At 44.3% G+C, this 15889-nt stretch overlaps 1 protein-coding gene across 1 annotated transcript in view; it reads left to right on the top strand.

The window, feature by feature from the left end:
• LOC134911589 (enoyl-[acyl-carrier-protein] reductase, mitochondrial-like) overlaps window positions 1–15889 on the top strand; it is a 173982-nt gene that overhangs the window by 139763 nt on the left and 18330 nt on the right. The window contains exons 5-6 of the mRNA XM_063919715.1: window positions 12623–12725; window positions 12916–12989. Coding sequence (XP_063775785.1) covers window positions 12623–12725; window positions 12916–12989 — 177 coding nt within the window. The remainder of the gene's footprint in view (window positions 1–12622; window positions 12726–12915; window positions 12990–15889) is intronic.

Raw genomic sequence — 15889 nt, 5'->3', positions numbered from 1 at the left:
CAATTGGGGTAAGCCATTCCGCGATGATCTTCCTCAGTTGCCGTAAGAGGTTTTCAGCTGTGTGCGTATTCTGGAAAGCGGTGATACAAAGCGTAGCCTGCCTAGGAAAGAGTTGGCGTTTGCGAGATGCTGCTACTGGTGCCGCCGCTGCTGTTCTTGCGGCGGGAGTCCATACATCTACCCAGTGGGCTGTCACAGTCATATAGTCCTGACCCTGCCCTGCTCCACTTGTCCACATGTCCGTGGTTAAGTGGACATTGGGTACAACTGCATTTTTTAGGACACTGGTGAGTCTTTTTCTGACGTCCGTGTACATTCTCGGTATCGCCTGCCTAGAGAAGTGGAACCTAGATGGTATTTGGTAACGGGGGCACACTGCCTCAATAAATTGTCTAGTTCCCTGTGAACTAACGGCGGATACCGGACGCACGTCTAACACCAACATAGTTGTCAAGGACTCAGTTATCCGCTTTGCAGTAGGATGACTGCTGTGATATTTCATCTTCCTCGCAAAGGACTGTTGAACAGTCAATTGCTTACTGGAAGTAGTACAAGTGGGCTTACGACTTCCCCTCTGGGATGACCATCGACTCCCAGCGGCAACAACAGCAGCGCCAGCAGCAGTAGGCGTTACACGCAAGGATGCATCGGAGGAATCCCAGGCAGGAAAGGACTCGTCAGACTTGCCAGTGACATGGCCTGCAGGACTATTGGCATTCCTGGGGAAGGAGGAAATTGACACTGAGGGAGTTGGTGGGGTGGTTTGCGTGAGCTTGGTTACAAGAGGAAGGGATTTACTGGTCAGTGGACTGCTTCCGCTGTCACCCAAAGTTTTTGAACTTGTCACTGACTTATTATGAATGCGCTGCAGGTGACGTATAAGGGAGGATGTTCCGAGGTGGTTAACGTCCTTACCCCTACTTATTACAGCTTGACAAAGGGAACACACGGCTTGACACCTGTTGTCCGCATTTCTGGTGAAATACCTCCACACCGAAGAGCTGATTTTTTTGGTATTTTCACCTGGCATGTCAACGGCCATATTCCTCCCACGGACAACAGGTGTCTCCCCGGGTGCCTGACTTAAACAAACCACCTCACCATCAGAATCCTCCTGGTCAATTTCCTCCCCAGCGCCAGCAACACCCATATCCTCCTCATCCTGGTGTACTTCAACACTGACATCTTCAATCTGACTATCAGGAACTGGACTGCGGGTGCTCCTTCCAGCACTTGCAGGGGGCATGCAAATAGTGGAAGGCGCATGCTCTTCACGTCCAGTGTTGGGAAGGTCAGGCATCGCAAACGACACAATTGGACTCTCCTTGTGGATTTGGGATTTCAAAGAACGCACAGTTCTTTGCGGTGCTTTTGCCAGCTTGAGTCTTTTCAGTTTTCTAGCGAGAGGCTGAGTGCTTCCATCCTCATGTGAAGCTGAACCACTAGCCATGAACATAGGCCAGGGCCTCAGCCGTTCCTTGCCACTCCGTGTGGTAAATGGCATATTGGCAAGTTTACGCTTCTCCTCCGACAATTTTATTTTAGGTTTTGGAGTCCTTTTTTTTCTGATATTTGGTGTTTTGGATTTGACATGCTCTGTACTATGACATTGGGCATCGGCCTTGGCAGACGACGTTGCTGGCATTTCATCGTCTCGGCCATGACTAGTGGCAGCAGCTTCAGCACGAGGTGGAAGTGGATCTTGATCTTTCCCTAATTTTGGAAACTCAACTTTTTTGTTCTCCATATTTTATAGGCAGAACTAAAAGGCACCTCAGGTAAACAATGGAGATGGATGGATTGGATACTAGTATACAATTATGGACGGACTGCCACGGTTAGGTGGTATAAAAAAACCACGGTTAGGTGGTATATATTATAATAATAATACAATTATGGATGGACGGACTGCCTGCCGACTGCCGACACAGAGGTAGCCACAGCCGTGAACTACCGCACTGTACACTGGTTGATAAAGAGATAGTAGTATACTCGTAACAACTAGTATGACACTATGACGACGGTATAAAGAATGGAAAAAAAACCACGGTTAGGTGGTATATATTATAATAATAATACAATTATGGATGGACGGACTGCCTGCCGACTGCCGACACAGAGGTAGCCACAGCCGTGAACTACCGCACTGTACACTGGTTGATAAAGAGATAGTAGTATACTCGTAACAACTAGTATGACACTATGACGACGGTATAAAGAATGAAAAAAAAACCACGGTTAGGTGGTATATATTATAATAATAATACAATTATGGATGGACGGACTGCCTGCCGACTGCCGACACAGAGGTAGCCACAGCCGTGAACTACCGCACTGTACACTGGTTGATAAAGAGATAGTAGTATACTCGTAACAATTAGGATGACACTATGACGGTATAAAGAATGAAAAAAAAACCACGGTTAGGTGGTAGGTATATAATAATAAATAATACAATTCTGGTCGGACGGACTGCCTGCCGTGTGCCGACACAGAGGTAGCCACAGCCGTGAACTACCGCACTGTACACTGGTTGATAAAGAGATAGTAGTATACTCGTAACAATTAGGATGACACTATGACGGTATAAAGAATGAAAAAAAAAACCACGGTTAGGTGGTAGGTATATAATAATAAATAATACAATTCTGGTCGGACGGACTGCCTGCCGTGTGCCGACACAGAGGTAGCCACAGCCGTGAACTACCGCACTGTACACTGGTTGATAAAGAGATAGTAGTATACTCGTAACAATTAGGATGACACTATGACGGTATAAAGAATGAAAAAAAAAACCACGGTTAGGTGGTAGGTATATAATAATAAATAATACAATTCTGGTCGGACGGACTGCCTGCCGTGTGCCGACACAGAGGTAGCCACAGCCGTGAACTACCGCACTGTACACTGGTTGATAAAGAGATAGTAGTATACTCGTAACAATTAGGATGACACTATGACGGTATAAAGAATGAAAAAAAAAACCACGGTTAGGTGGTAGGTATATAATAATAAATAATACAATTCTGGTCGGACGGACTGCCTGCCGTGTGCCGACACAGAGGTAGCCACAGCCGTGAACTACCGCACTGTACACTGGTTGATAAAGAGATAGTAGTATACTCGTAACAATTAGGATGACACTATGACGGTATAAAGAATGAAAAAAAAAACCACGGTTAGGTGGTAGGTATATAATAATAAATAATACAATTCTGGTCGGACGGACTGCCTGCCGTGTGCCGACACAGAGGTAGCCACAGCCGTGAACTACCGCACTGTACACTGGTTGATAAAGAGATAGTAGTATACTCGTAACAATTAGGATGACACTATGACGGTATAAAGAATGAAAAAAAAACCACGGTTAGGTGGTAGGTATATAATAATAAATAATACAATTCTGGTCGGACGGACTGCCTGCCGTGTGCCGACACAGAGGTAGCCACAGCCGTGAACTACCGCACTGTACACTGGTTGATAAAGAGATAGTAGTATACTCGTAACAATTAGGATGACACTATGACGGTATAAAGAATGAAAAAAAAACCACGGTTAGGTGGTAGGTATATAATAATAAATAATACAATTCTGGTCGGACGGACTGCCTGCCGTGTGCCGACACAGAGGTAGCCACAGCCGTGAACTACCGCACTGTACACTGGTTGATAAAGAGATAGTAGTATACTCGTAACAATTAGGATGACACTATGACGGTATAAAGAATGAAAAAAAAAACCACGGTTAGGTGGTAGGTATATAATAATAAATAATACAATTCTGGTCGGACGGACTGCCTGCCGTGTGCCGACACAGAGGTAGCCACAGCCGTGAACTACCGCACTGTACACTGGTTGATAAAGAGATAGTAGTATACTCGTAACAATTAGGATGACACTATGACGGTATAAAGAATGAAAAAAAAAACCACGGTTAGGTGGTAGGTATATAATAATAAATAATACAATTCTGGTCGGACGGACTGCCTGCCGTGTGCCGACACAGAGGTAGCCACAGCCGTGAACTACCGCACTGTACACTGGTTGATAAAGAGATAGTAGTATACTCGTAACAATTAGGATGACACTATGACGGTATAAAGAATGAAAAAAAAACCACGGTTAGGTGGTAGGTATATAATAATAAATAATACAATTCTGGTCGGACGGACTGCCTGCCGTGTGCCGACACAGAGGTAGCCACAGCCGTGAACTACCGCACTGTACTGTGTCTGCTGCTAATATAGACTGGTTGATATTTAAAGAGATATTAGTAGTATACAACAATACTATACTGGTGGTCAGGCACTGGTCACCACTCCTGCAGCAAAAGTGTGCACTGTTAATTAATATAATTGTACTCCTGGCTCCTGCTAACAACCTGCAGTGCTCCCCAGTCTCCCCCACAATTAATTATAAGCTTTTAATTTATACATTGATGACTGTGCAGCACACTGGGCTGAGCTGAGTGCACACAGACTGAGTCACACTGTGTGACTGACTGTGCTGTGTATCGTTTTTTTTTTCAGGCAGAGAACGGATATAGCAGAGAGAAGTGAACGGATATATTATATTAAATAAAAGTTAACTAGCAACTGCACTGGTCACTGACTGTGGTAAACTAACTCTGTCTGCGACTCTGCACAATCTCTCTCTCTCTATCTAATCTATCTCTATTCTAATGGAGAGGACGCCAGACACGTCCTCTCCCTATCAATCTCAATGCACGAGTGAAAATGGCGGCGACGCGCGGCTCCTTATATAGAATCCGAGTCTCGCGATAGAATCCGAGCCTCGCGAGAATCCGACAGCGTCATGATGACGTTCGGGCGCGCTCGGGTTAACCGAGCAAGGCGGGAAGATCCGAGTCGCTCGGACCCGTGAAAAAAAACATGAAGTTCGGGCGGGTTCGGATTCCGAGGAACCGAACCCGCTCATCTCTAGTCTTCAGCCGCCGATTCTGGACCTCTTCTTACTTCAGCATCTGCAAGGGGGCCGGCGGCGCGGCTCCGGTGACCATCCAGGCTGTACCTGTGATCGTCCCTCTGGAGCTGATGTCCAGTAGCCAAGAAGCCAATCCATCCTGCACGCAGGTGAGTTCACTTCTTCTCCCCTCTGTCCCTCGTTGCAGTGATCCTGTTGCCAGCAGGACTCACTGTAAAATAAAAAACCTAAGCTAAACTTTCTCTAAGCAGCTCTTTAGGAGAGCCACCTAGAATTGCACCCTTCTCGGCCGGGCACAAAAATCTAACTGGAGTCTGGAGGAGGGTCATAGGGGGAGGAGCCAGTGCACACCACCTGATCGGAAAGCTTTACTTTTGTGCCCTGTCTCCTGCGGAGCCGCTATTCCCCATGGTCCTTTCAGGAACCCCAGCATCCACTAGGACGATAGAGAAAAATGCATTCTGTGCTTAGACTTGGGTCCCATCATCATGATATCTCATTATGGTATGTAATTATTCCAAAATACGGAAAAATCCGATATCCAAAATACGTTTGGTCCCAAGCATTTTGGATAAGGGAGACTCAACCTGTATTCATATAAAAGTTAATGGATGCATACTGTATGCATGTTTTGAGGTAAATAATACAGTTCACATAAATGTAATTGTATGTACATTGATGTAAATGTAGTGGTGAATACAATTAAGGCTTATTTTATGGTTTCACAGTGTATCTAAAGGGTTAATGTCCTTGTGCTCCTAACTGTCAATCACCTAGTGGGGTGATTGCCAGTGGGCGGGGCATCACCTCAGAGTGGGTCATGTGACTACTAGAGAGGGGTGGAGAGGTGCTGTGAGTGTAGCTGGGGGAGAGACTGCATATCCCTTGGTGAGAGGACAGAGTTTTTTGCTGCTCCGGCCGTCGCCCGCATTAGAGCTGAGCGGTATACATTGCGGCGGCCGGAGGGGGCTTAGTGTGTGTAGCCAGAACAGGGCTTCCTTACTGTAAAGGTGGTGACAGCAGCATTGAGACTCAGCGCTGTTCATAGAACCCGGCATCAGCGCTAGTCAACTCACCCAGCAGTATTGGAAGGGCGCATCTGTGACAGGGAGACAGAGAGGGTTCCTTCCTACCTATTACAGGCACAGACTCTGACAGCCACAACAAAGAAGCCAGGACCAGCAGCAGAGGCTCCATTCTGTGTGGCTGTAAGTGTAAGGGAGGAGTCGGGGGAGCATCCTGCAGCAGCATCACTAGATCGTAGAAGTGTGAGTGTATAATCCAGCCATTTATATTACACCTACACTAAGCACAGCAAGCCATAGGTGACTATGGTACATAGTCAATTTCATATTGGGACTAAGGACTCCAGGGCTAGGCCGCAATAATGGCTATTAAGCAGGAGGATAGTAATGGGTCACAGTAGTCAGAGTGACCTATAATTACAGTTCCATGTATGGCTTAATCATAGTGCTAAGGAGAAGGTAGAAAGCACTGGGTATATATATGTAACAGGAGGAGTGGAGTGAAACTTGAACTGTTTAACGCTTCATAAATAGTTTTAAAGCTCCCCCATATATCAGCATCACATCAGTCAAAGGAGAGCCAGAGACATTGTTCCGCAGCGCTAAATAGAAAGTAACACCCTAAAGCTGCCACCTAATGTGTGTATTTATGCCCCTGAATTAGCAGAATTAGAGTCAAGGACATTAAAGTTAGCCATACTACAGTGACATTGGATGAATGTTAAAGCCTCTTAGCCACAAAGGATTAGAATATCATCCCGATTCAAGGACTAGCGTGTGGCACTTTAATACAACTGTGTTATATGTATATTCGTGAACCCGTAAGAAGGACTGACACGTAAGAGACTATTAGTTATAAAGTTAAAAGATTTGAGCTCGCTGTGACTATGATAAGAGAAACCATCTCTTGCAGATATATTTAATATAGACTCATCCTAAGAGACACCAATAATTTGAGGCATACAGGAATCGAAAAGCTATATATATGCTCTGAAATATAGAAAGCATCAGCTACTTCAAATGGACACAAGGACGCAGCATAACAAAGGTTTATCATACCAGCTTCTTAGTAGTTTAGTTTAATACTGGACAACTACGGTAACATTTTTACTGAGGAAAGGATAGATTCTTTGGTAATCAACTGTTGATGTTACTATCTATGAGCTAAATAGATACTTTCTGTTATCTGCCAAGGAGGAACTATAAGTAACCTTATAGGATAAAGTAATCGCTACCATAAGTAGACTGAGCCAAACATCTTTCTCTTTAAATAAAGGGAGAACTGATAGTTGATACTAAAACATAGTGTCAGACATTCTGTATTAACTGCTGTTATTTTTAGGAAGTTTATGGGCCCTTATAGTGCACCATCATATTAAGAGTACCCGGGTCACTCTAACACCTAAGGGTGTCTTGAAAAGAAAAAGGATTTGTTGTATTGCATGCAGGTACTGTGTATAGGCCTAATTGACAGGGGGTTAGCATGGATTAATGACTTAAAGGGGAATGTGTAATTGATGAAATGTTAATGTATACTTAATCCATTTGGTACTGGTCATTAAAGTGTTATACTTGCCATGTGTGTCTGGTCCGTCTGGAAGTTGATCTGAAGATCCTGGAAGAAAGAGACAGGTATATTAGATAATATATCTATGATATAAGGGAATCATCCCCTAAGGATAGAGAATAGGCTTACTCAAGCAAGCCTTAACGGTAGTTAAATACTACACATAGCTTGAGTGGAGGCACAACTATTAGGTAACCATCCCTTAATAGAATACATAGACAGCTCTCGTTTAAGGTATTGAGGGTAGGGTTACATTATATCTGCCTCCCCTGCAGTGCACATGGTTTTGCCCAACTGCTAACAAATTCCTGCTGCGATCAACTTGGAATTACCCCTAATGTTCCCCAGTATGGTGCCAATTACACATAATGTCCCCCAGTATAGTGGCAGTTACACATAATGTCTCCCAGTATAGTGTTAGTTGCACATAATGTCCCTCAGTATAGTGCCTGATACACATATTGCTCCCATTACACCCCCATCTCCCTGTGCAGCATGACCTAGAGACTTACATTAGCAGGATGCTCCTTTGTGGGCAAGCTGCTTCAAGGGTCAGGACTTTGGCTGTATGGGCTGCAGTTTTAAGGGCTCTGACAATCAGGGCTGTGGCTGTCTGGCATGGCTCCCCGGCTCCCTGGTGGCTGCTTCACACAGGTGTCGTTGGGCAGTGCAGGCTGCAGGGCAACATTACCATCAGTTCTGCCCCATTACGAACTGCCAATGGGTCACAAAAGGATCCCTGCCTGCGGGCCAAAAAATGATGTGGTAGGGGCCGTATGTGGCCCGTGAGTTGACACTCCTGCTCTAAGTACTTTAATAGTGTAAGTTGTATGTATTGCTCTGGGGAATACATGTTATCAGGACCAGTGCTAGGGTCTTTGGCACCCCCCCTGCAAATGATAAATTTGCACCCTCCCTTACTTTACAAAGGGACAGTGCGTGCCGCAGGTGCATGCCACAAAAATGGGGTGTGGTATCACACAGAAGGGGCATAACCACACAATAGGATTCACATTTCAAATTATGCCACAAAGTAGCACAATCTTATTCACATGACACCACAAGTAGTGCACATGATTCACATTACACCACACAGAAGTGCACCATATTCAAACTACGACACACAGTAGTGCCACTTATACACATAATGCCTACAGTAGTAATGCCCCTTACACATAATGCCCACAGTAGTAATGCTCCTTACACAAAATGTTCACAGTAGAAGTGCCCTTACACATAGTGCCCACAGTTTTAGTGCCCCTTATACACATACCTGTAATGTCACAGTACAGATGTAGCCATGTTCATCTTTGCTGCGATGCAGCATGCTCCAACATGGCTTGCTGCATGGTTTAGGAATTAAAGAAGCATTCGCCGGCAGCAAGTAGTTAGTCTGGCATGCCATGCAGCATCGCAGGAGCAGGGGAGCAGGCCGAGCTCAGCATTTTTTGGTGTCTCCCTCTCTATAGCCGCCGCTTCCATCCAGGAATCTTGACTCATTCTGTCTCCAGTCCCGACTCCTCCATCACAACCAGTCTGCCCTTTGTTTTAGGGGATTAAGGTTAGGCTTTAGAGTATTAGAGCTAGGGTTAGTTTAGGGGGTTGGGTTAAAGTATGTGGGCCATATATTAGACAAGCCTTCCTCCAACCATTCAACTGACCAATCATTCATCTTGTCTCTCCAACTAAAATGGCCCACAACCAACTTTTTTTTTTTATCAGACTAACCAACATGGCAACTTTTTCAGCACACCAGCCAACTTCTCTCCAACTTGCCACAGAAGTAGGTGGCCAGATTATGACTAATTCTGCATGTTTGAACTATATATATATATATATATATATATATATATATATATATAAAGTCATGCGACACTCCTTCGTAAAAGCTAATTTTGCAATATATATATTTTTATTTTTAAGAAAAAATTTTTTTCAAGTCTATCTATTATTTTACATTTATAAAATGTAGCCTTTGGACTACTTCTGTACAGCGGGTCCAGGTAAGTATGAAATAAATAGAGGATTAAAGTAACGTATGTGCAGTGTGCACTATGGACACAAACCATGAAGTGGATTGATAGCGTAAGCTATCACGCTGCTTCCAGCTCTTTGCCAGGACGGGCTCTTATCAGACTGTGGGGGTCATTCAAAGTTGTTCGCTCGCTAGCAGTTTTTAGCAGCCGTGCAAACGCTATGCCGCCGCCCACTGGGAGTGTATTTTAGCTTAGCAGAAGTGCAAACGAAAGGATCGCAGAGCGGCTACAAAATAATTGTGTGCAGTTTCAGACCTACTCAGCGCTTGCAATCACTTCAGACCATTCAGTTCCTGTTTTGACATCACGAACATGCCCTGCGTTCGCCCAGCCACGCCTGCATTTTTCCTGGCATGCCTGTGTTTTTTTGAACACTCCCTGAAAACGGTCAGTTGACACTCAGAAACGCCCACTTCATGTCACTCTGCGGCCAGCAGTGCGACTGAAAAGCTTCGCTAGACCTTGTGTGAAACTATATCGTTCGTTGTAATAGTACGACGTGCGTGCGCATTGCTCCGCATACGCATGCGCAGAAATGTCATTTTTTTGCCTGATCGCTGCGCATCGAACGAAAGCAGCTAGCGATCAACTCGGAATGACCCCTTCCTGTCTCCTGGCAAGAGCTGAATGGTAACTATGTGATCGCAAAGTTGGGTGCGGGAAGAGGAGATTGAAAGTGTTGCTACAGGGGAGGAAAGTGTATTAGGATGGGGGGTGCAGACAGGGAGACTGAAGTTGCTACTTTTCCAGGGGTGCGGGGGGGGGGTGGGGGGTGCGGACATGGAGAGACTGAATGTTCTGCAGAGGTGGGGGGGGGAGTGATTGCTTTAACTATTTACAACTGCAATATAAAGATTACAAGAGACATAAACAGAGCACTAAACATGACACTCTATAATCCCAGTAGTAGATGGAGAGAGCACAGAGCGACAGGGTGATGTAGTATGGATGCTGGATGCATAGAAATAGCTCTAGAGATACAACACTAAATGGATAAACCTACCCTCTCCACAGTCTCTACTTACTTGGGTGGCAGGTCTCTGGCAGGCAGGCAGGTAGGCTTGTCCCTCTGACAGGTAGCAGGCTGTCTTATGGAGGCAGGAGTGCTGCATGTTCTCACTGTGCAGCAAGGGTGAGTGGAATACTAGTAAAAATGGAACACGCAGTTCCTTTCTACTTTCACTTCCTGGAGGAGATGTACCAAGCCATATTAAGTGATAAAGTGGAATGTGATAAAGTACCAACCAATCAGCTCCTGTCGTTTAGGAGCCGATTGTCTGGAACTTTATCACTCTTCACTTTATCACTTTTCAAGGCTTAGTAGATCTACTCCCTATGTACAGTGTATAGAACACAATTTCCAGCCTGCCTGTCATGTAACTTTAGCCCTGCCCTCACTAAACAGCCACTTCCCCTGCCAGTCCTCCTTTGATCAGCACTGTAGAGACACTGGGGTGATTAATCGCACTTCACAGCAGACACTATGTTAATTGCCTGCCCTGTCAGCCAAAAGGGTTAGTGGGGAGAAGGAGGGACCATCTATGAGAAGCCGCATCTGCTCGGCGTTGGGGCAATAGGTGATTATACACTCTGGCAGTAAGTGAGGGAGGAGGGAGCAGGGCTCTTCACGCTGCCGCTGCCTGTCATACAGCTTGACAGGCGCCAGCAGCAAAGTAGCAGAACGGGGAGAGTGGCTCTCCAGCCCAGTGCCTTCCTGCTTTGCAGACTTTGCTGAGCCAGCCCTGCATATGTTATAACAGGCACTCTGTTAGAGAAACAACACAAAAATAAAAAAAACATCCACGTCCTCTCCTAATGGTCAAATCTGTCTCTTTCTCAATGTGGTTGTATTCTCCGTATCAACCCAAAAATTAAAGGAGAGGCTATATAGTGAAGCACAGTTTTTATTTCATAAAAAGTATTTAAAAAAAAAAATTCATAAAAAACACTCACATCCAAACCACCATCAGGCAAAAGTGTGTACCAGATATATTGGGGTGTCATGAAGTGCCCACCCAAACAAGACATTACTTTTCCCTATATCACATAGGGTACGCGCATCTGCAAGACTGTGTTGCTGTACTTTGTTAGAGAAGTTTAGGGAAATTTTAACTGAGCGATGAGGTGAATAGTTTTCCTTGCAAATGGTAAATTGTAAATTATGACAAATCTGTAAACTATTTGATGTAATTAGATTTTTACACTGTTGGTAAGTTCCAATGAATCCTGTCACGAAAACCTGCAAAGCTGCGTTCCAGTGAAATACAGTTACTACTTATGGTTAATTGTACTTATGGTGTAAGCAAAATGTTAATTAACTAATGTGAAGTTAGAGAAGACCTCTGTCAAAAACAGGAAAAGAGGTTTTAACAGGGGAAAATTGCCTCTGAGGTGAGAAAGGATACTAAATGGAAGAGCTAATAGATTTAGGTAGCTCACTAGCTTAACACATTTCAGTGGCACAGACCTGTGAAAATCCTAATACTATCCACGACACCCATAGAGCGGGAATGGAACCGCAGCGTGGCAAGCGCAGTGAGTACAACCTAAGAGGACTCATAGCGCTCGTCCCGCTGCCGGCATACTGGCTGGGATGCCGTTGTCGGTATACTGCCGACCGGCATTGTGGCCGCTGGTGTATCATACTGCTCCCTGCATCACAACTAAAACCTGTATCACTGTAATAAGTGGTGATGCAAATTGCTAGACATCAACAGACATTAATATACCCCAATATCAGGAAACAGATGCCAGCCAGTAGCTGACAGCCTCATTCTGTTTGCATCTTCTTTTTCTTTTGCCATTGAGAGCCTATATAGGTTAAGTACTGTACTAGATTTAGGGCTATTTACTAAATGGGCTCCTTTTGTTTCCAGTATGTTATTCTGTTTCAATACAACAGCAAATGTTAATAAGAGGTATGGATGTGGCATTACCAGTTATTGCGTTACTTGATGGAATGTTTCTGTTCATGTCTTTGAACAGGAAAGTGCCAGTGTACAATTTCTATTAATTTTACTCTGTTTAACCAATTTCATTTGTACTTTAAAGGCCAAACGTTAATGTACTGATAGAAAAGCTTGAGTTCCTTGGAGCCAACTATGTTATTACAGAGGAGATGCTGGATAAACCAGAAATGGCAAATCTGTTCAAGGTAATCCTCTGTAAGCCGATTCTCCCTGCACATTTTCTGACTTCCATTTATGGCTGTAAAGCAACTGATGTGGCTGTAGGTTTGTTAATGCTTGTAGCTGGTAATTGGTAGTGACAGTATGAAGTAATTATCAATATACAGAGTATTGTAGTACACATCAAGTTGATCATGCTTTGACATCTTTTCACAGGTGGTTGAAAGACCTAAATTAGCTCTGAACTGTGTAGGTGGAAGCAGTGCTGGAAAGCTTTTCACCCATCTTAAGTAAGTATCATTTACCTTGAGTATAAATTGTACATTGCATAAAGAAACAAATACAATACCACAGGAAATCAAGCTACTGGACTTGCAAGAGACATGGATGTGTAAACAGACCGAGTATGGTTATTTTAATCACAGCTGTAATGTAAAACTATATATGCTGATGAGTGAGACTTACCCAAGTTGTGTAGCGTAAACTAATCTAGACCAATTACAGCTAAGCATATTTGCTGACATGTGCTGTGCCCCCCTGTGAGGGGGCGGAACAACAGAAATTATTGGTATGGGTTATGATGGTGCATTTGCATCATCATAGTAACACCCCTGCTATATAATTGCACGATTAGTAGGTATCTGGGAGATGCAAAGGGAGGTGGTGGGGGGGGGAGGGGTTAGGCAGTTGGTCATCACAACTAGTGGTAGCTGTAATCTATCTGGTCCCGTTTTAAGTAGTATAGTTTGAATGAATTAAAAGGCTCATTGCCCAGAAGAAGGGGAAATCATGGAGGTATCAGGAGAGCCTGGGGCCTGAACCATCGCCAGAACATTATGACTGGCTCCGCTCAGGATATGACATAGCTGGGACTGTAGGCAAAGGCAGTGCAGATCCCTCTGTGCACCATGCTCAGATCATGATGTCATCTCTGGCAGCAAGAGCAGGACTGACTCGCCTGCAGCACCCAGTCCCAGTCACTCAGGAGGCAGAGAGGAAGAGGGGAGGAGGAGGCTCCTTGCACTTCCTCCTACTTCCCCCTCTACTCCTCATCCACCATCAAGACTGCATGCACTTATGACCCACAGAATGGCTGCATGGCAGTGTACTAATGAGTCAGTCTGACTCATTATAAAGTCATCAGCTCCTGTCCACTTCAAAGTAGTAGGCCCTGGTATAATGCAGTGTGAATTGAGTCATAAGCCCCTTGGACCACACACTTCCCTCAAGATTTGGGAGCCTCCCAGACATTCTGAGAGAGTAGGCAAGTATGCAGTTAGGGTGTGCTCATGTAAATGCAAACAGACACAGAACCACACAGAGATGCATTTACACTTACAGTAAGCCAAATCATTACTGAGTGCATGAGGGCAGGTGCTAATACATGTTGATGAAAGTCACCAGCACTAGCAAACTAATGGGAATACACCACGGTCAGGTGCTTCTTCTTAGCACAAACTGTTGTTATTGAACAACACTGACAAAAGTACACACAATAAACAGGTTGGGTATGGGTGACCTAACTACCTAACTACATCCCCAATAAACAATCAAAAGGAGCATGTATGGGTCTCTAAAATGTTGGAGAAGAATAATGGAGCAACAGGGAGGCGAAGAATAAGAAATAAGACAAACGCCAAAACAAAAGGCCACACAAGTAATAAGATACTATGGGGTATATGCAATTGCGGTCGAATTGCCGCGTAAGTCGAAACACGGGGCATTTTCGACACAAAAAAAAATATTCGACAATGCAATATAGTACTTTTCAACAGAAAAACTGACTTTTCAGATTCGACTTTTTAAAATTCGACAGTTGTCAATTTCGACATGTCTGCAATGGTAAAAATGCGGCTTTTCGACAAAAGTATATTCAATTGAAGAATGTCGATTCGACAACAGTGCTTTTCGACAGTAATTTCGTCAATTTCATTCCGCCTCACTTTGCTGGCGGAATCTAATAAAAAAAATTAAAAACATGTTTTTTGTGTGTTTTTTTTGTTGCTAATAGTATATCTATTTATATTAGAAGGGATTATCTACTTGGTTTGTCTATTAGGAGACACAGCTATTATTTATATATTTTTTAAAATAATATTTTTTTTAACTGACTAAAATAGAGAGAGCATAGTTTTCAGTGAGAAGGAGTGGGAATGGGTTAAAATCCAGAAAAAACAATGCGTGGGGTCCCCCTCCTAAGCATAACAAGCCTCGGGCTCTTTGAGCCGGTCCTGGTTGTAAAAATACGGGGGGGAAATTGACAGGGGATCCCCCGTATTTTTAGAACCAGCACCGGGCTCTGCGTCCGGTCCTGGTGCAAAAAATACGGGGGACAAAAAGCGTAGGGGTCCCCCGTATTTTTAACACCAGCACCGGGCTCCACTAGCTGGAGAGATAATGCCACAGCCAGGGGACACTTTAATACCGGTCCCTGCGGCCGTGGCATTACCCCCCCAACTAGTCACCCCTGGCCGGGGTACCCTGGAGGAGTGGGGACCCCTTAAATCAAGGGGTCCCCCCTCCAGCCACCCAAGGGCCAGGGGTGAAGCCCGAGGCTGTCCCCCCATCCATGGGCTGCGGATGGGGGGCTGATAGCCTTGTGTAAAATAAAAGAATATTGTCGAATTTAAAAACGGGTGAAAAAAAGAGGCAATTCGTCCAGAATTGCATATACCTCAATGTCACAAAATAACATGAAGAGGAAGAGAAAAATATATCTAAAAAAAAATGTAAAACATTATAAAAGCTAAATTACTGAATTGCTGCAGGACCAATTTTTTTTATTTATTGTGGCCACAGGGGTATATCTGGAGGGAGAAGTAACATCATTCCAGAAAGGCATGATGTGAGGGTATGTACAGTAAAGCTGTGGTGTCTCCAGCATGTGCAGGAGTAGAGGAGTATATTTTTTGGAGTACTGAGGGAGGCCTATATGAATGGGAAAAGATTGTGTCTCTCGGATTGTAACACAGTTTGAACTTGAGTAGATACTCTACAAATACCCTGTCATTGAGATCCTTTTCCCGAGCCTTAGTTAAGGAAGGGAGAGACACATGTCTGCTATATAAGTGGAGAGAATATAGAATGGAAATTACGTGAGTGGGTGTATAAGAAGAGACACAGAGCTTCTCAAAGGGGGTGAATTCTCTCCCCTCAAGGGAATTCCTATTAGAGATAGATAGACAACAGA

Source organism: Pseudophryne corroboree, chromosome 4 (assembly GCF_028390025.1).
Source record: "Pseudophryne corroboree isolate aPseCor3 chromosome 4, aPseCor3.hap2, whole genome shotgun sequence".
Classification (NCBI taxonomy): domain Eukaryota; kingdom Metazoa; phylum Chordata; class Amphibia; order Anura; family Myobatrachidae; genus Pseudophryne; species Pseudophryne corroboree.
The sequence above is the reverse complement of the archived record's forward strand: the minus strand, read 5'-3'. Positions and strand labels throughout refer to the sequence as shown.